The following is a 26,717-nucleotide window of genomic DNA, read 5'->3' as shown; positions in this document are numbered from 1 at the left end:
CCTTTAAACAAGTCTCTATAGTTTTTGTTGATGTTTTAAAAACTTAGTTGGTTACTGTTTCCAATTTTATGCATTCATTTATTTTTCAATAATTTACTCTGCTATTATATTTGAATGTTTTTGTAAATGTATTTATTCACTTCTAATTTTTGCCTTCCTTTTTACTGTAACCATGTTTTTAGCAAATTTACCTTTTAACTCTTATGGTTGCAGTCATGGTTATGTGAGTTTTAGATTTTATTTATATCTTAATGCACTTTGAGAAAACTTCTGTTTTTAAATGTGGCATATAAATAAAAGTGACTTCACATATGTGTTCAGTTTGCTACCTACCTGTAGTTTGAGAGGATCCATGTCTTTTGTGATCTCCTGTCTCCTCATTTCAGCAATGGTCCTTGGTCCCTTCTTGTCAGGTTTAGAAGCAAAACCCTGAGTTGAGAGCAGATCCTCGAAATCATCTTCCTTTACCTTTGGCTTGGGGCCTGAGTGTCAGCAGCACAGATTAAAAAAATTATGTATGATATGGAAATTTTATGGGCATATAAAAGATTTTAGGTTTAGTCATACAATGAGAAGCCTTTTATGACAAGACCAGGGAAATACAAAATAATAACAGAAAATCAGCAAAGTAATGAACATAAATATTCCCAATTCCATCTTTTTAGTTTCCAGCCTCTGTTTTAAGCTGCTGATGGTCTCCCCTGCTTACTGTTAATCACATACAGTGCAAGGCAAAAGTCTGGACAAACTAACTGAATCGATCTGTTTTCTACTCATTTTTAATTTTCTAAATTGTAAAAACTTAATTTAACCTTTTAATATCACTGGTATTGTTTGTTCCAAATGTTTAACCCTTTAAGACCTACCATAGAACCAAGTCCGCCAAAGCTTATCTTTATATTTTTACATGCTGTAGTGTCATTTGTGGGAGCATTTCAAGTTGCTATACATCAATACAACCGTTATATCCCAAATTTTAATAATTTTTATGCATTAAGCCCATAGTAACTATATAAATTGCAAAGAAGTGCAATAAACTACAAAAAAATTGAATTTTTTTTTTTAACATATATTTCTAGTTAGAGAAATGTAAGAGGCTTATCCCTCAAAACTGTAAATACAAAAAAGTTGCACAAAATAACAAAACAAAAATGTTTCTGGAATATTATGTTTTTGTTGCTGCAAGCGCTTTTTATGCAATTTTTGGGAAGCTATATGTGGAAGGAAACTGTGACCTAGGACAAGCTAATGGCACAAGATGTAAGTACAACTCCTCCGGTTTCATATGCAAAAAAAATTATTGCGCTAGCTTACGTGGTTCCAGTTCTACAGAGATTTAAAAATTGTTACGCAAAACGGAGCATGACTGCTCCGACCGGTTTCAAAGGGGTTACTAGTATAAGTATAATAGTAATCATGTCTCTCTTACCAAATCCAGGCCCACGAACTCCTCTCTCTTCTCTCCCACCAATCACACTGGAGAAGTTAAGGTTGTAGTTGGGTTTAGAGGACTGTGTTCCTGCAGGCTGAGAAGCTGAAGATCCTTTGGGGCCAGATCCAGATCCAGGAATCCAAGCTTTGTTCTGGGCTGAGGTGGGTCTTGCAGACTGCCATGGCTGAGTTTGAGGCTTAGCAGAGGAAGAAGAGGAAGAAGGACCCTTTGTGACGAAGGATGGCCCAGAAAAATTACTGCTGGAGGAACCTGCAGGAAAAAGATGGAGATGAGATAAATGGAAAGGCTCATAAGATTGACAGTCTTCCTCTTTTATGGGAATAAGTCCTCAGCTTACATGAGCTCCTACCTGGCAAGTTGGAGCTCAGGTTTCCTAGGTCAGCAAAAGGATCAAAGGTCTGAGACTTGGCCTTTGACATGGATGGCATACCAGAAGCTAAAATGATCAAAATATGCAAGTCAACACTTTTATCTAGTTTCAATTTTGATTTTGGCTTTAAATCTCAAAAATTTTCAGTCACCAAAAGATCTGTAAGAAAGGTTTCTCCTACCTGTGCTGGTATAACTTGGTTTACTGGCAGTGGTGCTCATGCCAGCAGTGGTTCCTTTTGCCCAGCTGTCCCACCCACCCAGCAGGTCTGGTTGGCTGGCTGATGATGTCATTTTAGGGGTATCATTTACAAGCTTATCTGTAATAACACAAACATCCCAAGTGTCAACAATGGACTCTTTCCAGTGTAAATACAAAATGTTACCAGAAGAAAGAATATGAAATCCAGCTCAAAGATAGCTGGGCGATAACTATGACTGATGTCACAGGAACTGATGTACTTACTGAGGTTGAAGAGGCTGGTGTTGGAAGCAGGAGTGGCGTTACTGTGAGCTGAACCAAATCCACTGGTTGCTGAACTATCAGAACCCAACAAGTCTCCAAACAGGTCTGGTCCAGAGGCTTGTCGAGATGAACCAACGCTGGAGCCAACACCAGAACCCGACCCCATCCCAAACGGATCAAACAGATCCCCCATGGCTGCAACACAGGCAAAGTAACAGGAAATATCTATTAAGTGCAACCGAAGAAATCTCAGAATAATGCAGTAAGCATGTGTGAAGCCTCAGCCCTTACGTTTTTGGTCTGGTGTGGCTCCACTGGCTGGCCCACTGAAGAACAAGTCTTCCTGCACTGCTCCAGTCTGACCAGCAGGAGGTGCAAATAAGTCATTGAGGAGGTCGCTGTTGCTAGAGGCAGCTTTCATTCCTCCCTGGTCTCCGTGTGGTGGAGCAGAGGACGAAGTTGAGGACATGGTTGGAGGTTGAGGGTCAGAGTTCAACCCCAAGAGGTCAGCTGTGTCTTCAGGAGGAGCCTCCTGTGTTGCAGGAGAAGCCGTCTGAGAGGAGACAAGGAAACCAAGAAAATAAAGAAATGCATGGACGCAAGAAATAAAGAATTTTGGTAGTAATTAACAGTGTGATAAACGGGGTAATAGTTTATTGATAAAATAATACAAGCCAGTCAAAGATTTTCTGCACCTGAAAGTCAGAATCAAACAGCGGCTCGCTGTGGTCACGTGACATTGGCTCTCCACTGGTGGCAGAGCAAGAATAGGACTCTCCTTCTGACTGATCACTCAGATCCTCCTGTTCATTCATATATCCTCCTTCTTGACTGTCTGAGGCATCCTGAGCGCTACGTACATCTATAATCACAGGAAGCTAGTCAGTGAGATTTTCCAGGGAGAAAGGTTTGTTAAGAAAATGCTACACGGATTAATAGAATTACACATTACAGATTAACGGAACAGAATATAACAGTGCATTACCTTCCCAGTCTAGGGTCTGGAAAAAGTTGCTGGAATTAGTATCATTGCTCATCGGGGACTCTGGTTCTGTTGCATTGGAGGTGTCTGGGGTTTGAGCTGGCTGGGGCGACTCTGAGTCATAAAACGCCGAAGAACCTGGCTGACGAGGCAACTCGGGCTTACCTGCAGTGATAAAAGGATCCAAGTTTATTTCACCTGTAGAAGCAAACTGGGAAGAACTTAAAAGCACCTTAAAGCCACATAAGAAGTAAAATATCTAATATAAAAATAAAATAAACAGATGACAACACTTTCTGCTAATGCTTCTCCACTACTAAACTAACATCCAGGCAACGTAAAGCCATGTACCAAATTTGCTGAGGATCTCTTGCTGTTCATCACGAGAGGAGAAAAGGATCTTGGGGTTGAGGCCTTTGGTTTGAAAGCCCTCCCATGGAGGAGTCTTGGTGCTGGGCCTCTCCCTGGGTTCAACCTCAATGTCCAAGTTGACCTGGAACAAGTCTGGGTACTTCTCCTGGATGTCACAGGCATCCAAATCATACCTGAAAAACAACAAGCAGATAAAAAAGAAATAATGAAGAAAGTATACTGAAAGCATTTTCAGTTTAAATTACTTGTTACAAACAGTGCAGCTGTAAAAGTTTAACAATGAAGACCACATTCAGCTGTTAATAAATAACAAGAAAATATAACCTGCAGCAGTATGTTATGGATAAGGCAACATACGTACTTGGCAAACTTGACAGTCGTTGCATTTCTTGGTACAAAGCCTGTGTGGAACTGGATCTGGAACATTTTCATGGACGCCATCTGAAAGACAATTATAAATGCTCTGAAAAGTGCATTTCTTCATATTAATTGCCACCTTGAGGCTTTAAGCAAGGGTGTCTGTATTTATACTTTTGCCTGCAGACGTCCTCCCAGCGTAGATCTTGCATGATAGATCACCACCAGTACGTCTCCTTGAACGGTAACATTGAGAGGAATCTCTGCTTTCCCATCTTCCATCTTAAAATCCCTGAAACATGAGATTGTGAGAGAGGAAAAGAGTAACATACATGTTAGATTGTTAAAATAAAGGGAAACTTGTCAGGCCATCCTTGTAGAGACCAAAAACACAAACTTACTGCATCCTGTCATACTCCTGTGATGTGGTGAGCACCCTCTCGTCCCCAACGTAGACTTCGCAGAATGGCCGGCACCCGTTACGCTGCTTGTTGAACAGTGGCACTGGTGTCATGATGATGGAGCGAATAACTACAGGCTTGCTGTGAGGGATGATGGGCTCCTCTGCCATCATGTCACACATATACTCTATATACCTGCAAAATTGAGATCATGTAGTATTTGATATGTGACCTACTAAGGATGACCAACACACACCAGTCCTCTTTTCTACACATTTTAACTTGAATATTTTTCAATACCTCTTGTGTGAAGGTGATATGCCTGGTGGACAGCGTTTCATTGAGAACATGTAGACTGCTGCCTCAGCAGTGGTGAAAAGGCGGCAAAAACACAGGAAGGAGCAAACTGCCACTGCTGATGCTGCTCTGCCATCCTGCACACAGAAAGGGTACACATTAAAGCTATGACAGGTGACACTCCATTCAATTTGACGCCATGTACTCCTCTCTATAAGAGCAGGCACAAAGGACTGACTTACTTACCAGACAGTGTACCACACAGATGTTCCTCTGGTCCTGTTTGAGCCATAGATGCATGTTCTTACATACGCTGTAGAGACTGCGGAGGTTAGGGGCACGGCGCAGCTGCCAATTACACTCTGAAACCTGCGCGCACACACACACACACAAATAATACAAATTACTGAAATAGTGACGTAACAAGGACACATGCTTCAACAATAGCTACTGTTGTGGCAATAATAAGCTTATGCATGACAAAAGCACAGATAAACACTACTATACCTGTTATCATTGAGAGTAAACAAAGTATAACACTAAGCTATAATTTAGCATTGGTTTAAGTCATTTCCCACACCGACACAACCTTGTATCACAAAGTGCATACCCTGTTGTGGAATCGAGAAGGTCTGTATGATCGTTTGGAGAGGTTGTAGACAGCGTAGTGGCCAGCATGACGTGAATCAAGGAACAGACGGACATCCTCAATGTTGTTCTTTATCGCAGACTCCACCCCTTCTGCTGGGAAAGACATGACTGCACGCACACACGCACACACACACACTTTCATTACAGGCATGTCTGAATCGGGTAACCGATGATGCTATGCTTGTCCTGTAATATTAAATTACTTGACAATCAAATAATAGTCAATGAATCCTAAAGTGTTTGGGCACTTTACTTACCTGCAATTCTGGAGGTGATGTAAGAAATATCCAGGTCCCCTTTGGCATAGCTGTAACAGAAATGACAAGCGCCGTTATAAAAGCAGTATGTAAACAAGTTAGAAGCATAAATGATACATTTAAGAAAATAGAGGAAATTAAACTGGTGATTAATGTCTGGGAGACTGAAAAAAAAAATCCAACGGATGTAAGCTGAAGAAAAACTTTTCAACTCTGGTTTTGAATCTCAGATGTTGAAATATTATCAACTGAAAATATTCATCTCTGCCAGAGCAGCCATTCAGTACACAATTTTAAACAGTTTTGATGAATATTGCCTCAATAATTATGCAAAATTGATTAAGACAGTCCCCAGTTTATCCTTCCGCTGAGTCTTTATTATAGCACAAGCATCTGGCAGATGCTTGTTGTCAGCATTCATTACTGCAACATTCATTACTACAAATAGTAGTGAGTATTAAGTAATACTGGCAGTAAACTTATGTAGTTAGGTTTCATTGGATCTTACTGCACATGCAATCATACTGGAAGAATGACAACAGGTAAAACAACAGAGCCTGATTCCTACTGCACACAGTTTAGTACAGACACACAAACCATAGGCCAAGCAAAGAAACTGAGCTATCTATGATGATTACATTAATCTGTATTAATCGGTATTAGGACAAATAGATGATGCAAATTAAGACAATATATAACTGAAAATATTATCTGGTAAGTAGTGGAACCATAATAAAACTTCAAACACTCATTCAAACAGTCACTCATACTTGTATACCACAGTCTACATATAAAGTTGCGATTGCAATTCTACATTTTCAACCCATGCCGAAGCTACTTTAATTAAAACAATATGGACATTCTGAGTTAAGATAAACCCTAAAAGGAAAAAGACAGCCAAAAAACAAAAACAAAAGCAAAGCATGCAACTGAATCACAAGTTAATTAAATGTGATGATTCAAAGATGTAGCAGTTAAAATGGGTAAAAGAGGTTTGAAAAGAGAAAGGTGTATAATAGTACGTATAATATGTAATAAAAAGGTCAAACAGATGAAAACAGTCACACATAAATTAAACAGCCTTTTTGAATTTTGAGTTGAAGTTAAACTAAAAGTAATATTGGATATCATGAGATTCTCTATGTAGACCATAAAAGCTCCGCTGAGTCAAGCTACACCAACACTTCAGTGTCAAAACTAAAGCTTCCTGCAGTCATGTGACTTTGCATTTGTTCTCCAGCAGATATGCAGTTCTATTGGACGGTTTTCTTTACCTTCCTTAAATGTCATTTCTTCATTAAATTTCAGTAAATAGAATATTTCAAATGCTTCTTTTGACCTACTTTTGTATGGATTCATTATCTTCAGTTCCAGACATAGTTACTTAGCAAGTCCATAGTTAAGCGTTGTCACGAGGTTTAAAGGCTTAACAAGTCATTTAAGCTCTATATTGTTTGTTTAATTATTGCTTAATGTTAAGTTCATGGCATCAGTGTTATACAGATATGTTATTAAGTAATTTTTAACATGTGAATTTTTTTTAATGGATATGTTACAGTTTTAAGTTAACAGTTTTCTAAAAGTAAGAAAGCAAATAACTAAATGAGCTATCACACTTGATTTGACAAAAATAACAAGCAAAAATCAAAAGGTTGTTGCTTCCCTCAGACAGAAAAGAAAAATACATTTTTTTTAAAATTTATAGCAAGAAATATGATTACTATATTAAAGGCCATTTAATCGAAGGCCATCACTGCTATGCTACCAATTCTAGTTATCTTTAAACAAAGTTCTCATAAAATGAGTTTACATTTGCAGAAAATAGTTTCCTGGAAAACTCACGGACAGTGAGTCTGCCCTACTATGTCATTCGCTGATATAATTTGCCAGTTATTTCACCAATAGGTATGGGAGCTTGTCCATTCACATCATGCTCTGCATTCACTCAGTTGAATTACTGAATGTGCGATGTTAGGATCAGAAAGCTAGGATGGTGGGCACTGAGCAACAGAAGATGTGCAACATTTTTTTATTGTTTTCCTACTAAATCAAACACACACACTACAGAATACACAGAGTAACGCATGGACTGACGCATTTCGCTGACCCATATTTACCTTGGGTTGCTAGGAGATGGACACATAGTGGGACCATGAGAGTTTGAGACAGAGAGGAAGAAAAAAAACCAATAACAAAAACAAAACAAAAAAACAAAACAAAATCATCAAAAAAAGGAGAAAGTCAATGACAAAACCAAATGAGACAGCAAATTTTTAAAGATGTGGATAACGGGACTATGAAAGGAACACTTTGCTGTTTAATCTTTCTATACCTTCAACAATCATTACCATTTTCACTGGCCAGTGCAGCGGCCCAGAAAATCCATTGACTTGCTTGTATAGCAATGGTCAATAAAAGGAGGACAGATGAACTAAGGTTTGTCATTTCCTGGGACCATACACATGAAATCTGAGTGTAGAACCACATTTTTGACCAGCAGACAACAAAATGTTCCTTTTAAAGGTAAATCTGGGATCAGGGTATGAGTGAGAATGAGACATACGCAGACAACTGCTTTCACATTAGGCCTTTGCAACTATGATGAAACATGATAACTGAGATGATGACATGACTGAGAAACAGTATTGCTTAAAAATGGTTGCCATTTGCTGGATGTCTGAATTAAAAATTTGTTATAGGACCAAAAGTGCATACTTTCATTACGGGAAATTCAAATTTGTCAGTGCCAAAGTAAATACCGCAGTGGAACTATTTTAAGTTATAATAACCAATGTCAAATGTGAAAAGTTTAACTGAAATGTATGTTAACTCCCAAAATGAAAAATACATACATAATGATGAAGATTAACTGAAAGACATATGACTAAAAGTGCAAAATAAATAAATAAATGTAACAATAATACTCCTGATAACAAAAGGCTTCTTACCTAGCTACTGACTGGATGACCTTGGAGGAAGTATCCTTTATGTTTGTCAGGAAGCGTTCTGTTCCTCCCTTTAAAATGTCAAACAGGCCACTGCCAGACTGATCGGGGTCATATACACCTATAAAAAATGTTGAGGAAAAGAAGAATATGGTAAATATAATGAATTTAGAGGCAATGCCAGAGATTAAGCACTTACAATCAGTTTAGCTGGTGAAAGCACCCCCAGCACCTATTAGCTGCAAGAGGAATGACACTTGTGACAAATGATCATGCACATATAAATACTTAATTACATTCTGGGGTTCATCAAAAGGGCTCAAAAGGAAGCGTTTTACCAATAAATGTTTCAGATAAAATCAGTTTATTTTAGCTGCAATGCAGCTGCCTGATGCCGAGGTGCAACAACAGGCAGTCGGAGCCGCTCCTCACAGGAAAGAGCAAACATATTCTGGCTTTCGACAGATGGTTGACAGGCACTGCAGAAATCCTCTTAGTGAGTGGACAGGAGACAGCTTGCAGGTCTGTGTGTGTGTCCCAAAACCCACACAAATTACCGTAGTTATTTTTATATCCTTCATGATTTACTTCATTTGAAGTAGACGTACTGTATGGTGGGACAGTCACACTGTTGCATACTAATGCAAGGTCTGATTATGCAATGTTTATTTTTTTCCAAAGGTGCATTTGAATCAAATTATTTTTTGCAACAGATTCACATAAAAAAAAACAACAAAAACAAACAAAAAAAACAAACTTGAAATCTGAGCACACCGCTATCAGCCGTGAAATAAACATTACAGTTGCACATTGCTAATTATACTACACAAGAAGCACGCCAACCTCTTAGCAGGTTAGGGCTAATGATACATCAAAATTAGTGTGTTACAGAGTGAAAAAAAATATTTGTTGCAAAACATTTATAGTGACTGTCTGACTCATCATGCCAGGAACCTGAACAGAAATTGTAACAAATATGAGGATTTGTTCTACCATTAAAAATAACTGGTTTCCTGACAGTACATCATAGTGGGCCCACGCTCAGACAAGGAGGAAACCTTTACTGATCTCACAGGACTTTGTATATGCAAGAGCTGACATGTGTCAACAGTTGGATGGTGACTAACATACCAGCTTACCGTATTTATTGCGTGACTTTCAGGGATACGGTCGAGAAGTTAAATGTCATGTTCAATCACAGCTCAATGATAAACTTTATAGGACAGATGTGGATTTAGCAGTTTCTAATGGTACTTGCCCACAGGGGCATTTTTCAACAAAAAGGAGTCACGCATTTTCTCACCGATAGACATTTGACTGGTGTTCTACTAAACAGCGACTGACAGGTGCTCTCTCTTTCTCTCAGCCTTCTACAATCAGGCAAAGACCTGAGTACATTTTTGCTAGGGCCGTTTGTGCAGGGATTTCAAACATAAACCAATAAACTGGCTTGCCTGTGAACGTCTATTAGAAAAACAATCCAGCCAAAGTTGCTTCTAAAAATAATTTTTAAAAAAAGGAATTAAAGAAACCACGCAGGTGCTCAATCTGTGTTTGTTTTAAAATCAGCAACAGGTAGTTTAGAGGATTGCCTACATGTTGACGTATGTAGGTCATTACTGATTTGCATTATGTGCTCCAGAACTCAGCTTTAAGTAAATGAGTAGTGGAACTCTACTAAAATGCACTGCACAGCTGGTTATACAGATAATGAATATGAAATGTGCAAATAAAGATGTTGTGACATTTCCATTTAGGACAGAATGAAATATCTATAATATAAAAATATCAATAATAGTGTTTTCAAGAACTTCAGTATTAGTCTCTTATACGTTAATGTTAACACCTGAAACAAATAAACACAATAAAAACACAATCTAACAAACACTGACCCAAACCTTTGTCATACAACAACAACAACAAAAAGAAAATAAATGTAAAAAACAATTTACCTGCATTGTTATGGCTGTTGTGGATCTGCATGGATGGCTGTGCTCCATTGTTGCCAAAACCTCCGTTCTGCTCCAGCAGCTGCAGACATTCATATCCATCATACACTGGACGCCAACAGTAGTACGTACTTAACATTGCAACGAGCAGGTCAACAATATTTTTAAAAAGTTATGATGAAAAAAAATGTTCTGTGACCTAGACTGTCTGTAAAGTTAAAAAAAAAAAAAAAAAAAAAAAAAGTGGCTAAACCACCCCGGGAAAGAAAAACATAATAAAAATATCCAAAAAGAGAAAAAAAAATAAATTCCAAAAATATACAATTTTTAAATATATAAAATAAAAATAGAACTTGATAGAAAATGAACAGTTAGAGCCCCTTAAACAAAGGAGTAGGAAAAAATGTGTTAAGCACACGTCAGGTCCCTGAAGGAAAAAAATAAAATAAAAATCTGTAACTCCATAAAGTCGATAAATTACAACAAATTAAAAACAGGCTGTGTCGGATGATAGCTGTCGATCTGGGGTTTGTGTTCAACAGCCAAACAGCCTCTGCGTAACTGTCGAGCTTATTTCCCTCTCAGTGTCTCACTTCCCTCACAAGTTTTCTCCTTTCCCTCCTCTCAGCCTCTCCATATGTCTGTCCTGAACTGCAGCAGGGAGAGGAGGAAGAGGAGGAGGAGAAGTCCGAGGATTATAATCTCCTTACATCCAGCAGGGAAACCCCTTCTTAACCCTAATCAGATCAGCAATCGCCAAATCTGCCTTCACTCTGCACACACTTACCAGCCTTATCAGGATTCAGTTTAGTGAGAAATTTGGAGAAATACAAAAAAAGTCTATCTGCCTCGATTTCCTAATTTCCTAATGATTAAACGGTACTTTAATATAAATTTAGTTCAGCGTACTGACACTGACCAATTCAGCACAAAACAAGCAGGGAGAGACTGCAGGAAAATGCAATGAAATCAGTGTAAACCTGGCAAATGTTGAAACCGAAAGCAGCTTTATGTAAATCACAACAATGACCGAGGATTTAGTGATAAGTACCTGGATTTTTAAGGATTTGCTGTAAGAATGGGGCTGATAGGTTGGTCATGGTCGGCCACCATGCAGCGTAAAATGATTTTCTGTTCCAAAACCCTGATTAAATCTTAAATCTGATTGTGCTCAATTAGCTACTGTGGGTGGTAGGTGACAAAAAGCTGTTTTCTGCCATAACACTGACCATGCCAATAAAAACACAGTGTTACCACTGAACTGTTGGTATCACTTCATGTTTGCTTTAAATTTCAGTTCTCCCAGTCTCCACCTCTGTGTGTCTCTCTCCCTCTTTTTTGGCCCATTAAGACCTTACCAGCTGGCAAGAGAGGCCGCTGGGAAAGAGAATACAGACTCCTTTGTGCTTGTGTGTTTGTGCGTCTGTGTGTGGTGTATGTGAGGCTTAGCAAATGTAACCGCATCAGCAATTTGAGAGTGTTCAAGTTGTGTGTGTATGTGTGCACGTTTACACACACACAGAGGAAGAAGCCGTGTGGTTGGCCTGTCAATAGCCTCTTCACAGGCTGGCACAAACTGAGGATGAGCCCCAGTGCCCTTAACCAATCAAGTTGTTTACTCTAAAATACTTGTGAAAAGCTGTCGACGACTCAAAACCGATACCTGGAGCAGAAACGATTCAACTGCTACCAACTCTTCTGATGGACTCAAGATGAAGATTCAAGAGCTACTTTACACGTATTAAAGGATTAGACATGCAAGCCTTATCATAACTACTGTAAATGTGAAGTGTTTTTTTCCGTAGTATAACTTCTTACATCAATGACGAGAGTACTTTTAGAACACGTATTTACCTCAGTAATGGGGGACTTGGGGTTGACGTTGCGTGCTGCTGCTATCTCCTGGAGCTGGTTGACCAACTCTGTAATAGACAGACGCTCCTCTGGGTTCACCTTCAACATGGAACCTGAAGAGGAGGAGAATGGGTAGAATGTGGGTTGAAGTTAGTATGATTATAAAAAAAGATACAAATAAAGATTTATGATAGCATAACTGATGTTTGTGGACAACACAATTGTAAAAACATCAATAAAAATGGCAGAAAGCTGGTTAAAATTAATTAATAACCGATTGGTCATCAATCACATACACAGAAATCAAGGTGAACAAAGAAAAAGAATCAGACTTTTACTTTAAACTGTATACTGTTGTGAGACTCAGAGACAGACAGATTTTGTTGCTTAACCAAACTAACGCAGTTAAAAGTTTTTAAATCACTAATGCATTTTGTACTGCATTGAATTGCATGACATTTCTACATGAATGCTATTGTTACAAGTGCAATCCTAAACATCTGGCAGTCTGATAAAGGTATAATGTGGCTTAAAGCATCAGCTTTATCTTGTGGGTATTTAGCTGGTATCGATTAATAAATGGACTGGCTCCCTGACGGGCAGTACATACGTATGAGGTCGTGATACACAGTGTATTTCACGTCGTTCTGAGGCATGGAGTATTTTCCGTTGACAATTTGTAGCTTGGCTCCATCCTCAAATGGATGCTGCTTAAAACACAACAGGTAGAGGATGCATCCCAGAGCCTGCATGTGAGACGACACATGATGAGTACAATAATCAAACTCCTTTGTTTACAGTAAAAACACACAAAAACATGCATCAAAAGACGATCAAAACAAAGGCAGAAGAAGAGAAAGTCAGTTGTGTCTAAATTATAAATGGAGGTATACTAATGTCTGAAAATGTCTGACCCAGATGTCTTGCTTCTCATTGATGGGAAAGTTGGAGTAGAGATCGATCATCTCTGGCGTTCGGTACGCAGGAGTGGTGTTCCTTGTTATCTACACAAAAACATTTTTAAAAATGATTTGACATCAATGCAAATATCAAGCTTAAATCATATGTTTGTAAATCTTTGTAAAATTTCTTTCTCCCGATTAGACAGAACTGAAAAAGCCATGTGCTCTGTACAAGAAGTGCACAAGATGAGTACATTACTCACATCTCCATAATTTCGTTGTACATGTACAATGACAATAAAGGGCTATTCTATTCTATTCTATTATGTGCAACATGTGCCTGGTAAACAAGAAGTCTATTAGATTTACAAGCTAAGACCTCTGGTGTTCTGCATTCGAAGTTCATCTGTGGCAAAGCTCCAGTGTGTAAGTGGGCAGCTGTGTGGTTATGGTACAAATATAATTTACATGATTGATCAGGGCTTCCTGGACCTCTGGCTATTAATCCAATTAAAGGTTTCTGGTTTCTGCTCAACACCATATCAATACTGTCACTGACCCACTCTGTCTTTGTATGTGTATTTTTGTCTTCTCAATTAATCATCCTACGTTTTACAGTGCAACTAAAGGAAATAAAATGAAATCAAAGTGGCTGCGTTTTTTTTAATGTTTTCTTTAACAAATTAAAACCATATAAAATGCCATCCTGTGAAGCAGATTTCAACCTTTAATCTCTAATCACATATTCAAGGGTATTAACACAATCTTGTGATCAGTGATGGAATTACTATTTACTGTTTTTATTCGCTGCTTATCTCTTGCTTTTAGTTCACTCTGAGGATCTTTAATAGCATTTTTCTTTTTCTGTCATGTTTTTTTTTTTTAAACTTTAAGGATACTTTTGATTCCTTCCCTTATTTACAGTACTGTGCAAATGTTTTGAGCTACCGTCATTTCTTTGCATTGCTAAGAAAATGGGAAATGCACATGTTTGAATAGCAATTTATTGAAACATGTGCAAACCTAGATGGAAAGTATGACCACCTTTATTTATGCTATCAAGTTTCATTAGGAAATCTTCAAGATTGGTTTTCCAGGCTTCATGCAGGAGATTCCAAAGCTCTTTGGATGTTGGCTGCCTTTTGTTCTGTTCTCTGTCAAGAGGATCCCACACTGCCTCAATAATGTTAAGGTTCGGGCTCTGGGGAGGCCAAGCTATGACTGATAGTGTTCCAGTTATAGTGCATGTTTTTTTTCAGATGGTATTACATGGTGAATCTAAATCTGACCATACTGTTCTTCCTTCATAATTCCATCAATTTTGATAAGACCCCTAACACCACTGGTTGACATGCAGGGCCAAACCATGACACTCATTGCTGTACCTTTCCTCTAGCCTTTTCATTTCATAAGATCTGTTGTCACTGATTTTCAGTCTAGTTCTTGTTTAATTTGCCATTTTCTCCTGGTTTTCTTAAGAATGGCTTCTTGACAGACACCCTTCCACTGAGACCATTTCTGATGAGGCTTAATTGAACAGTAGAGAGATCAACTGAGGAGACAGATGCATCTCTCAGGTCCTGTGGAAGGGCTTTTCTTATTTCTCAAGGACACAACTTTGAGATACTGTTCATCTCCTGAAGATAGCTTTTTGTTTTTTACTTTTTTTGTCAAACTGTGTTATATTTGAAATTTTTCATAGATGCAACTATAGAAATGAGAACAAATGATGTGTTACTGAGACAGGCTGCTAGTAACAAAGTGCCTAAGTTGATTCTTTGCTAAGTTGTCAGTTATGTGTAGACACAAAATTGGTTCATCCATTGATTTAAGTAATTTCTTATGCATGAATGACTTATAGATCAGTGTTAAGTGGCATAAAAATATATTTCCAATTGAAAGCAGCCAATTCCCAAAGACAGGCCTTCAGAAAGCCTGGAGATCTATTGTAGAGAACTATTCCTAAAGATCACTTTAAAAAATTAAAAGAAAATCTGGCTCCATGGAAACAAAATTTCAGGAAATGAGAGGTGGCTCCTCCTCCTGTTGTTTTAAATATGCTTTATAATAAGTGACTTGAATCCAATAACTTCAGAATTCATATTTTAATCCATCTATGTGTTCAAAATCTTAGATAATCTTAGACAGATTTCAATATTAATGAAACTCAGAAAATATCATCTCATATAATACCCAATACAGCTTAACAGCACATGTACTGTACAAGCAGGTCAGTGTTAAGATCACCAAGAACTGTCTGCATGCTTGGGTACCTCATCCTCCACCATTGACCTCTTCTGTGCTGACCAGCTGTAGTCTGGATAATGTGACACTGTGGTGGCGCTGCCAAAGTCACACAGCTTGATGGTGCCCTGGTTACTAATCAAGAGGTTCTCAATCTGCAACACATCAACCAAGCAGTGAGTTAGCATTTCATTTAATTGCCATAAGTAAGACTTCTGAGACAGAACAAGGGCAGCAGCACATGATACTATGAAAATGTGGTCATAAGTAAAAGCACCAACTAAATAACTGCACTGTATATTGTGCATTTTTCTTTATTCTCCCCTCTGACACATCAGTCATCCTTTAAATACCAGACGCAGACAAACCTTGAGGTCTCTGTGTATCACGGGAGGCTTCTGTTTGTGCATATGCTGAACAGCACGGCACGCCTGGTAGAAGATTTTTAGCACAGTGTCACATGATAGAGGAGCCTTCTGCTCTACCCTCTTTATAAAGTCCACCAGCTGACCTGAGGTGGAAGAGGTACAAAAATATAAAAGAACGTAAACCTGTAGATAAAAGTCTTGTATTTAGTAATAAAATTACAAAATTAAAGAAAAGGTGCTTTTCACACATCCTACAAATGATTTATTTCTGTTAACACACTTATTGTGGTAAGTAGTAAGGTATTTGCTTAGAAAGCAGAAAAACTGCTGAATGAAAAAACCTTGTCTGCTGTAACTACACAAAAAGGAAGCAGAGCAGGAAGCATAAAGGCTACAGACGGGAAACTTTCATCACGAATGCCTTTCAGTGGGAGTTACTCGGAAACAGTTCCAGCACCCCCGAATTACTGCATGTGCATTTGATGAATGAGTAAGAACTGATTCAGCACTAAAGAAACAAAACTGAGTAAAGTGCCTTTCTGTGTCTAGCAGTGTGTGTTTTTACCTTTACACAGCTCGGTGAGGATCAGAAACTCAGCCTGCCCGGTGTCTGACTCCTCTTTACTGATGGAGGCCGCAGAGCAGAACTGAACCGTATTTGGATGACCTGACAGCTTTTTCTATAGAGCCAGCAGGTGAAGGAACATACAGAATAAACACTGCTGTTGTGACAAGCCTCGCCTTAAATTTCCCATTTCATAAATCACAATCATAACCAGTTTCTAGTGGCAGATGCTGCTGGGTTTCACCTGTCGCATATCTGCCTACTTTGTTTAGCCTATCCTGTTTTAAAGAACAGCAGGTGTCAAAAAAGTGAACTACTCAAAATCTGAAAAAAATTAACCAGATGTATTTTAAGAGAGACACAATGACAAAATAGATCCTGAATAGAAAGCTATGGCAGATAATATATGGGTGTTTCATGTCAGTTATATATTAACATTTGCTGTGACGTTTAAAAAAAACCCCCAAAAAACAAAAAACAACTTTTTACAGAAACACTTTTGTCTTTTACTCATAAATAATTAAAGGATACCATGAAGCAGACTTCCTGTATGATTTCTTTGTTCTTCTCTTCTTCATTAGACAGCAGCCTCTGGAAATAAAGCATACATACAGACCATTGTTGTGTTCTGTGAGCAACATAATACAAGCCTAACAGGACTGAACTAACATGATGCAATAGACGAACTATAAAGCATTAGCTTCAAACAAAATAAATAAAAAATAATAATAATGATAAGAAAATAACAATAACAATTACTTTAAAGCTAATTTGTCTCGTTATCTGATAAACACACTCACAGGACACTTTTGGAGATTTCTGCATTTATCATTTGTCTTGCATTAAAAGCTCAATTTCAGTTAACAGAGCAACTTGACAGTGGAGCGGTACAGCCATCTCTGAATCCATTTGCTTAAATTCTTAATTACTCAGCATTTGAGGTTTTTATATTTAAATTTGAAGCCTATAAAAATATATATGATACAGCATGAATACAATTCAGTAAGTAGGAAATGATGCAAACAAAATTGCTTGGAGCTTCATCATTCTCTACAAAATGACTTGCAATAATTCCTGAACATGAACAACAAACTACCTGGTAAGCGGCTGTCCACATTCCTCAGCCTACATTTTTTTCAGTTACTGTCTCATTAGTACAGCACTGTATAGATAAAAGAGAAAATCTTTCTGTTTGTTAGTGAAGGGTCACGTCCAATTGCATGTTTTGATTCAGCGGTGTAATGCAGACAATACTGCATTTCATAAGCTGAGAAGTGCACGTACTAATAACCTGTAGTACTTTCTCTGTATTGCATATTAAAAGCATGTGCTGAAGAATGCAAAAATCAATGTCAGGAGAGCTAATGTGCCTGATTTAATGCACTGGGTAATACAGTGCACACAATGACACGCACATTAACAAATACATGCTCAGTGATGAGCAACACAGCCAAACTGTAACAGTGGAACATTTTTAACGTTGAGGGTGTGGGTCAGTACACCTTATCTTACCTTGAGGGCGTAGTCTTTACCACTGCTCATGTCCTGGGCTTCATATACAAAAGCAAATCCACCTTTAAAAAAAAAAGATGAGGATTTAATTTACAGTTTTTCATGATTTAGTGTTGGGTATATGATTCTCAATCACCATTCTCAGATGTTCAGGATACTGAAAGAATTGTGTGATACTGACCAGGATATATTGTAATACTGTCTAGCTGGTGTCCTGGATTATTATCAAACTTCTAAATGTCTAAATTATATAAACTCATCAACACATAAAATACTGAACACATCAGCAATCCCCTGCTCTGCATGTCCACAGTAAATCAGGCTTATAAGTCACACATAACCACAGTCCTATCTGTTGCAACCACAGGGGAGAGGTTCAAGCTTAAATTCCCTGCTAAAAAAAACAAACATAACACTTGTTATGTTTCGCAAGCTTGCTTCTCTAAACTTTAGGTTCGCCTGTAAGCCCTACTGGGTATCGTGTTCATTGAAGATGCAGCTAAAACCTTGACTGCTTATAATGTGGTCAAAATCCATTTTTCTAGGATAATCGCTCTTGCACTATCCATATCTACACAGCTGAGGGCTGTATTATGAATTACAATTAATAAAACATTAAGAGCTATGAGTCAGAGTTTTCTGTGTTACAAAAGTGGCACAGGTTATATCCAGAGTTTTGGTCTAAAGTTATCTGGCTTCCAGGTTTTTACTTATTCTTTTATTTACAGCAAGTTTTAACTGTAATATAGATTTTCTCCTATGGGAATATGTTTCATTTCTGCAGTTTTTTAAGCTGCACCTTAGTAAGATCAAAAATGAAGCCCAGCTGTAAAGTTAAAGCAATGCAGACTGGACACCTGCATTCTCACTGAAACATGTACTCATTTGGTGATGCAGGAAATGCACCTTGTTATCCTTGATTATAATCTGTTGCTAACTCTCTTTTACACTGTTAGAATTGCAGCAATTATAAAACAGAAAACACACCAAGAATACTTATTCAATCAAGAAAATGTATTTTAATCTGATGTGCTGACAAACTAATTTTGTCAGATAAGATCATTTCATGTTTAAATGTATTCAAGTTTAAACTATTAGAGCTCTAAAGAGCACCTTTCATGTTAGAAATAACCAGCAGCACTGAGCGCATGCTGAGCACTATAATAATTAGTTAATAACTAATAAAACTAATTAAAATGCTTTCTGTGCGCAAAGTCACCAGATTAATTATTTTCAGTAGCAATACTTTCTTGTCTTATTTTCAAGAGTGTTGCAATTTAAAGTTTCCCATGTGTGGGACTAATAAAGGTTTATCTTATCTTATCTTATCCATTTACTGTTCATCTATTGCTGTTCTTTATAGATTACTATTTTATCTGATAGGATCTCTGACTGTGTGGAGGAGTCATGACCTATGAAAACACTCCTTTTTATGCGAGCCCACACGGAGCCTGAAATTGAAAGTCTGCTTAAAAGAGAAAGTTGATAACCACTGTTGTGAGACCCGTTATCTCCAGCTATGGCTTTAGGTTTTGTTGAGCCAGCTAATACTAAGAAAGCCTGACCGTGTTGAACTTCCTTCGTAGTATATCACTCTGTAGATACTAATGTCATGGGGAACAACACCATTCTCATCATAATGTATTTCGCAAAACACTTCTGTGCTGCTTAAAGCCAGTCCCTTAAACTGACATAACATTATCAATCTGGGATTAATAAAAGCTAACTGTCTAAACAGCAGATGCACTCATGGAAAAATGTTTTGGGGGGCGGTTTTTGCATTATTTTGATTTTCTTTTCCCCGAGCCACTGTGACTAGTAAAGGAGAAACTTTAGTCTGGCTCTGTGTGTGTCAAATACTTCTACTTACCAAGCCTCAGTCAAACAAGGAAATGCCAAGATTACCACAGAGATGAGTAAATCAACTACCAGCCTTTTAATCTTCAACAGGTTGCTTTGCATAGGCCCATGTGCGTATGGTGGTCACTTCCCTAGTTCTTATAAACACTCTTTTCCTGGGACTCCAACCAGCAACCTCATGCCTGCCTACTTTTTTTTGCCTGTGCCTTACACACTGCTTCAACTCTATCACACACAAAACATTCCAGTTGACTATCAAACCGCAACAAAGCGTGTTGCCTCTTACAGGTTATGTTGTGTTATGAGACTCATTTTGATAACCTCCCTGTGGAGATCAAATGTCTTCCACTATTTTGTGAAACGGAAGGTAAGAGACTGAAAGCTGAAAAGCTCCATTTCCTCTGCTCCAATTTCCAAATGAGTCTAAGAAAAAAAAATACAGAAAAGTATTTAAAAATACCTTAAATCCTTGTTTATCAAACACTAATTTATTCAATCTCACTCTGAAACAATAGTTGTGCTTCGGTTATACAAATATAGGACTATCGCTGTTGCGGTAGAATAAAAAAAACAAAACAAAACAAAAACCAGAACCATCTGGTTACAGCAATTCATTGTCTTTGTCTCAGCGAAAGGTCCCAACAAAGACACCTTTCAAATTGCATGATGGGAGTTTGAAACAGGCAGTTTTAGTGTAAAATGATCTCCACTCCATTTGCTTTGATTTGGAAAGTCTTATGTGTCTTCTTTAACCTGTTTGAATCGAACTATTGTGGACATGGAAGTGAAAACACAACATTAATTATACTAATAAAGGGAGAAAGTTGAAAGAATATCTAAGGAACAGTAGTACAGTGTTTAGCACTGATGCCTCACAGCCAGAGGACTCCAGGTTGTGTGAATTTTGCATGTTTTCTATTAAAAAAAAAATATCAACAATAAGAACCAAAAAAAAAAAAAAAAAAAACACGACTTAACTAAAGTCTTTTATCACACTAGCTTTGCACATTCAGTCAACTTAAAATCGACGTGACAAAACATGTAAAAGTCAGCCGTAGACCATAGTAAATGCCATCTTATTTGCTAACATAGCCATGTTTGGCTGATGCTGGTGCGCACCATACGTGAGGCAAGACAAAAAGAAAAGATAATTAAAGGAAAAGTGGAGCATGTTTATTTGAACCCCACCCTTAACTCTTACAGTGAACTGCTTTCTACAGTTTCTGAATTCATAGCAGCTTACAGGGGGCATAATAGAAAATGCAATAATATACCATGACCACTCAGCTAGAGTAGGTTTTTAAAACACTTATATAGAGATGTGTTCCGGGACACTTTCAAGAATATAAAAGTGTATTCAATATAGATAAAAACATGTCCTAGGTAGATTTAAGGGTTTTTGGATGTCTGGAAAATTGCTATAGACGAAATGAAATTGGCTGGCTTTCCACCTGGAGGTTATAATTCTGAAGTTGGGAGATTGAAGATATAATCAGCCAAGATTTTTAAGCGCTTTTCTGCAAGACGCCAGGTGGAGATCATGCCAGTAATCATAGATCTACACAGATTACTTGATTGTTTGTGTGAAATGTTGGAGTAGATCATGTTGTGTAACCTGACAGGGTATGCCATGTTCTCTTCTCACCTGCTCACAAGAAGCAGAATATACCACTTGCAGACATGGCATAAAGCAAATAATCAGTGATACCTCTAAAAATCAGGAACACCAGATCAGCATCTTCCTTTTTGCCTTGGAAGACAATTTCAATTTAGTTTTTGAAAAAACAAAAAAACAAAAAACTGATTGACTAATCAGATAATACTAAACTGTTGACAATTACCAAATTAAGTGCTTTGTAATGCCAAACTATTAATCCAAATTGGTACATAACTGGGGGGTAGTCTGATATTAAACATTTATTATTCACTCAAAAAGCAACAATACATGCAGCAAGATCCTTGTTTGCTGTCACAAACCTGACCAGTCGGTTTCTCCTTATGGCATCTGTGGTATTCACTTGTTTCTACTGCAGCCCTAACCACAAAGCTGGGAGGATATTTTTATACTTAACAAAAAGAATTAAAAACGCAGGTACCAGTGCTGACACAGGAATGCCGCTCTTGTTGACGTCACAAGAAACAATCCAGCATAGCTTTTCTAATGCTCTGTTTCGACTGAAACTTGTAAAGCGTTTCCAGCCTACGCTGTTACAGGTAATCAATTGGTTTGGTAACCAACGACACCGTCATCACTCATATCTTCGGGGCAGGCCTGACTCACACTTTTATCAAGTCTTTCTCATTAAGCAAAAAGTGCCGTGTTTCCAAGAAAGACAGACTGTAAGGTGGACACGTAAAGCGCAGCTCTGCGTGCACACACACAGCCCTCAGTGAGATTTAAAGCGGTAACACAAAGCAGACACGTCAAGTTTAACTTTGAAAATGCCTATTCGTCTCCTTCAAGCATCTCATTCTGGAAACCGATTTAGCGCTTGTTAGATACAGTCGAAACCAAATTATCTCCTGGCGTTTGCTCGGTGACTCACTGCCCTGCACTTGCTAACTATATTATCACTGACTCCAGTAGAGGTATTTCACAAATGCTAACATGTTAGCAAATTCTGCTAACTAGCATGACTAGCCGCTGAAGACGTGACCGAAATTTCTCGTTGTGACGCGCACTTATCTCACCTTCAGCGATCACCCTCTTGATCCTCAGCTTCATGTCACCGAGTTCAACGACTTGTCCGACGAAATCATTTTGGTCCCGACTGGCCGCTCCGGAGGAGCCGGGCCCGGCTAGGAAATCTAGTGCCGACTGGAATAGGGACATGTTTTCGGGCCGCCTCCGGGAGAGGGAGTAAGCTGTCTAAATCCTCACCGGGTCCGCACAAAAACTCTACAGCAGTTCACTACGTTACAGAGATGTATAAGCAGGTGATATTATTCTTTCAATGGAACCAAACATCCTCTTCCTGCTGCTACATTAACGGGGACACCATCATCACATCGCCGACTTCCGTGAACGGTGATGACGTCGAGACACGATTCAGTCATATGACGTAGAAGGAAAATAATGGTAGGTTTGACTTTTGAGTATCGTAAGCATGTCCCAACCTTTGAGAACTGGTAAAATGAACGTTTGTTTAAATTTTAATGGAAAAATATTTTATATAGTTTTGAGATTCCCGTATAAATCAATTAAAAAACTGTCCCTAAACGTCTTGCATGAAGAAATTACAGTTTTGAGAAGTGGAGAGAAGAGGTTAAAAGACGTAGCTTTCTCCAAAATGAGGCGAAAAAACTGTGAAAGTTAAACAAAACAATGATTAAAACAAAACTATTAATAATCTTATTTACGCTTATTTTAAGTAATTCCTTTAGAATGTTCTTCTTGTATGCACAACAGGCCTTTGTTAAGTTATTAAATTAGGTTATGTTAATTAATTTTAGGGGAAAATGTATAAATATACATGAATATGAAGGGATATATAAATATTATTCACACATACAATAATACGATTATCATTGGATACAACTTCATGATATTAGTCTGCCATCTACTGGAGCAATGTCTTTTAAGATAATAAAGTGTTTCGTATTCGTTCACAGTTTATGCGAAATCAACCTTACGTGAAACAGGCTTATTAAAAGGCATTTTCGCTGTTTTATCTCAGAGTGCCATAGGGTTATGTTAAACAAGATGCAGAAAATTAATGATGTGGTAAAATTAAGTGAAACTTGGAAAGGAATGTGAGGGATATTTTAACACATTAACAACGATTTTGTCTTAATATGGAGTCCTACAAAACAATAATCACGTTTAAATTGATGGAAATGCTGCCAATTGTAATAGGTCAGAAAACACATAATCACTTGCACGTACACGTCATTTATTTTCAAATCAAAGGGGATAGGCCAACCAAAACTACAAAATGTACACTTTTCCTCCATAATACTGAACAATATTTATACCTTGTTACTTTTTTACAGCCCATTGGTTTCTATATGTAATTTAGACAATTGTTGTCTTGTCATCGTGTTATTTCTGGCCACTAGGTGGCACTTCTTTACATTTATGTTCCATTTATGTTCCTCGCCTCTGTCAGTGCGCCCCAAAGTGGCTGTGGCTACAATGTAGCTTGCCATCACCAGTGTGTGAATGTGTGTGTGAATGGGTGGATGACTGGATGTGTAAAGCGCTTTGGGGTCCTTAGGGACTAGTAAAGCGCTATACAAATACAGGCCATTTACCATTTACCATTTGAGAAAAAGGTGGGAGAATTTGATGCTTCCAGTTAGAGGGGCACTTTCCGTTGTCAGTAGCGGTTTTTGATATGGCCGACATGGCGGTTGCCCAGGGCGGCATCATGGTATCGGCAAAAAAAATTTTTCTCGCACCCATGCTGCCCCGACATCATCCCAGCGCATTATGGGGATTGCATGGGCACCGATCGCTTTTCTATTGCCCATTTGCGGGGAGTAAAGGTGCCCTCCGTTTGCGAGGTGCGCCTGCGCCTTGCCACACAGGGAGGAGATGGGCGGGGGATTCTCTGGCTGGCTGGAGTGGCATCTAATAACCAGCTCGCAAAATAAAAACAAACCAACAAACTAGGACTGTCAACGTCATCACGATTAACATAATGATATAGACTTATAATTTGCACCGATGTGTTTTCTAAATTCTATCACACACATATAAAAGTGAGCGCGAGGGCCTACCTGCTGCTGTGCTGAAGTCTCACACACAACTTTTCATAATTTCATCAATCCTAGCCCATTATGTATTAATTATTTTTCCTGGGTTGTGTGAAATCCCAGAAGAAGAAAAAAACTATACAAGGTGTAGGTCTTAGTTTAGTGGGTGTTGATACTGGAGTGCAAAATTACTGATGGAAGATGGACAAGAAAAGGTCAAAGCCATCAGGTCCTCAGTTCAGAACCCCCCCCCCCCAGAAAAATAGAGGAGAAACAAGCAAAAGATACAGGTAAGCAGATGTGTCTGCAGAGTTGCAGTCTTACACGCCTCTCTGCAGCTTCTCTCCTCCTGTTATCCCCCCAAAACCCCATCTCCATAGAGACTGTGTCAGCTCCCAAACAGACAAAAAACAAACTAAAACCCAGCAAAAAACGATTTAAACATAAAAAATCACAAAGAAAAAACAATACAGCATCCACATCTGAACCGAAGAGTAAAACACTGAAATGTGGATTATTAAACATTAGGTCTCTCTCTTCCAAGTCTCTGTTAGTACATGACTTAATAATTGATCAACAAATCGATTTACTCTGCCTTACAGAAACCTGGTTACAGCAGGATGATTATGTTAGATTAAATGGATCAACACCCCTGAGTCATTCTAATCATCAGAAACCTCGAAGCACAGGCACCGGCATCGGTGTGGCAGCAATTTTTCAGACCAGCCTATCAGTCAACCAAAGACCCAGACAGACTTTTAATTCATTTGAAAGCCTGATGCTTAGTCTTGTCCACCCCAGCTGTAAAACTCAAAAACCAGTCTTATTTGTTATCATCTATTGTCCACCTGGGCCTTACACAGAGTTTCTGTCTGATTTCTCAGACTTTTTATCTGATTTAATGCTCAGCTCAGATAAAATAATTATTGTGGGTGATTTTAACATCCATTTCATCTGTTATTAGACTCATTTGGCTTCTCTCAAAATGTAAAAGAACTTACCCAGCACTTTACTCACACTCTAGATCTTGTTTTAACATATGGCATAGAAACTGAATATTTGGCAGTGTTTCCTGAAAACCCTCTCTTGTCTGATCATTTCCTGATAACATTTAAATTTACAATAACTGATTGCACAGCAGTGGAGAGTAGACTTTATCACAGTAGATGCTTTTCTGAAAGTGCTGTAACTAAGTTTAAGAATATAATCCGCCCACTGTTATCATCTTCAATGCCCTGTACCAACACAGAGCAGAGCAGCTATCTGAATGCTACTCCAACAGAGATTGATTATCTTGTTAATAACTTTGCCTCCTCACTACATATGACTCTAGATACTGTAGCGCTTGTGAAAAAAAAGGCCTCAAATCAGAAGTCTTGACTCAAACACGTAGCCTAAAGCAGATAACTCGTAAGCTGGAGAGGAAATGTCGTGTCACAAATTTAGAAGATCATCATTTAGCCTGGAGAAATAGTTTGCTGCTTTATAAGAAAGCCAGAACATCTTACTACTCATCACTGATTGAAGAAAATAAGAACAACCCTAGGTTTCTCGTCAGCACTGTAGCCAGGCTTACAGAAACATTACTGTAACATTATCTACAGCTACTTTCAGTACCACTGATATTCATTGTCTTTTTCTAAATTGATCTTTCTGAGTTAACTTCAATAATTACTTCCTCCAAACCATCAACGTGTCTTTTAGAGCCCATTCCTACAAAACTGCTCAAAGAAGTCCTGCCATTAATTAATGTTTCAATCTTAAATATGATCAACCTATCTCTAATAATCAGCTATGTACCACAGGCCTTCAAGCTGACTGTAGTTAAACCTTTACTTAAAAAACCATCTCCAGACCCAGCAGTCTTAGCTAATTATAGGCCAATCTCCAACCTTCCTTTCATATCAAAAATCCTTGAAAGAGTAGTTGTCAAACAGCTAACAGATCATCTCCAGAGGAATGGCTTATTTGAAGAGTTTCAGTCAGGTTTCAGAGCTCAGCACAGCACAGAAACAGCTTCAGTGAAGGTGTTACGACCCGGCTCGAAATGACCGTAACCAGAGCGGGATGTCACGCGACTTCCCACGCCCAAACAGACACAGCCACAGCATTGGACTTTTAACAATAATTTATTCACACTAATGGCACAATGGGGGGAGTGTATACTTTCGGGGTGAGCCAAGGCCAACACAACAAACAAAACTCAACCTAGGCT

The 26,717-nt window shown here is 38.3% G+C and overlaps 1 protein-coding gene across 3 annotated transcripts in view; it reads right to left on the bottom strand.

The window, feature by feature from the left end:
* Positions 1-22,837, bottom strand: part of gak (cyclin G associated kinase) — a 28,162-nt gene extending 5,325 nt beyond the window's left edge. The window contains exons 1-28 of one of the 3 annotated variants that reach the window (XM_031729684.2): positions 22,496-22,837; positions 17,945-18,006; positions 16,964-17,023; positions 16,433-16,547; positions 15,868-16,010; positions 15,529-15,654; positions 13,268-13,357; positions 12,964-13,099; positions 12,354-12,466; positions 10,503-10,581; positions 8,554-8,671; positions 7,723-7,731; positions 5,606-5,655; positions 5,308-5,456; positions 4,944-5,066; positions 4,701-4,834; positions 4,401-4,595; positions 4,174-4,291; positions 4,004-4,083; positions 3,622-3,815; positions 3,274-3,435; positions 2,984-3,150; positions 2,580-2,841; positions 2,289-2,483; positions 2,005-2,142; positions 1,803-1,889; positions 1,430-1,702; positions 334-482 (exon numbers count right to left, since the gene is read on the bottom strand). In XM_031729684.2, the coding sequence (XP_031585544.1) occupies positions 334-482; positions 1,430-1,702; positions 1,803-1,889; positions 2,005-2,142; positions 2,289-2,483; positions 2,580-2,841; positions 2,984-3,150; positions 3,274-3,435; positions 3,622-3,815; positions 4,004-4,083; positions 4,174-4,291; positions 4,401-4,595; positions 4,701-4,834; positions 4,944-5,066; positions 5,308-5,456; positions 5,606-5,655; positions 7,723-7,731; positions 8,554-8,671; positions 10,503-10,581; positions 12,354-12,466; positions 12,964-13,099; positions 13,268-13,357; positions 15,529-15,654; positions 15,868-16,010; positions 16,433-16,547; positions 16,964-17,023; positions 17,945-18,006; positions 22,496-22,637 (3,669 nt within the window). In that variant the 5' untranslated portion in view covers positions 22,638-22,837. Of the gene's footprint in view, positions 1-333; positions 483-1,429; positions 1,703-1,802; positions 1,890-2,004; positions 2,143-2,288; positions 2,484-2,579; positions 2,842-2,983; positions 3,151-3,273; positions 3,436-3,621; positions 3,816-4,003; positions 4,084-4,173; positions 4,292-4,400; positions 4,596-4,700; positions 4,835-4,943; positions 5,067-5,307; positions 5,457-5,605; positions 5,656-7,722; positions 7,732-8,553; positions 8,672-10,502; positions 10,582-12,353; positions 12,467-12,963; positions 13,100-13,267; positions 13,358-15,528; positions 15,655-15,867; positions 16,011-16,432; positions 16,548-16,963; positions 17,024-17,944; positions 18,007-22,495 lie in introns of those variants that run through there. The other 2 variants (XM_031729685.2, XM_039620608.1) reach the window with 2 other exon arrangements.
* Positions 22,838-26,717: the final 3,880 nt, after the last annotated feature.

This window comes from Oreochromis aureus, linkage group 12 (assembly GCF_013358895.1).
Source record: "Oreochromis aureus strain Israel breed Guangdong linkage group 12, ZZ_aureus, whole genome shotgun sequence".
Classification (NCBI taxonomy): Eukaryota; Metazoa; Chordata; class Actinopteri; order Cichliformes; family Cichlidae; genus Oreochromis; species Oreochromis aureus.
The sequence above is the reverse complement of the archived record's forward strand: the minus strand, read 5'-3'. Positions and strand labels throughout refer to the sequence as shown.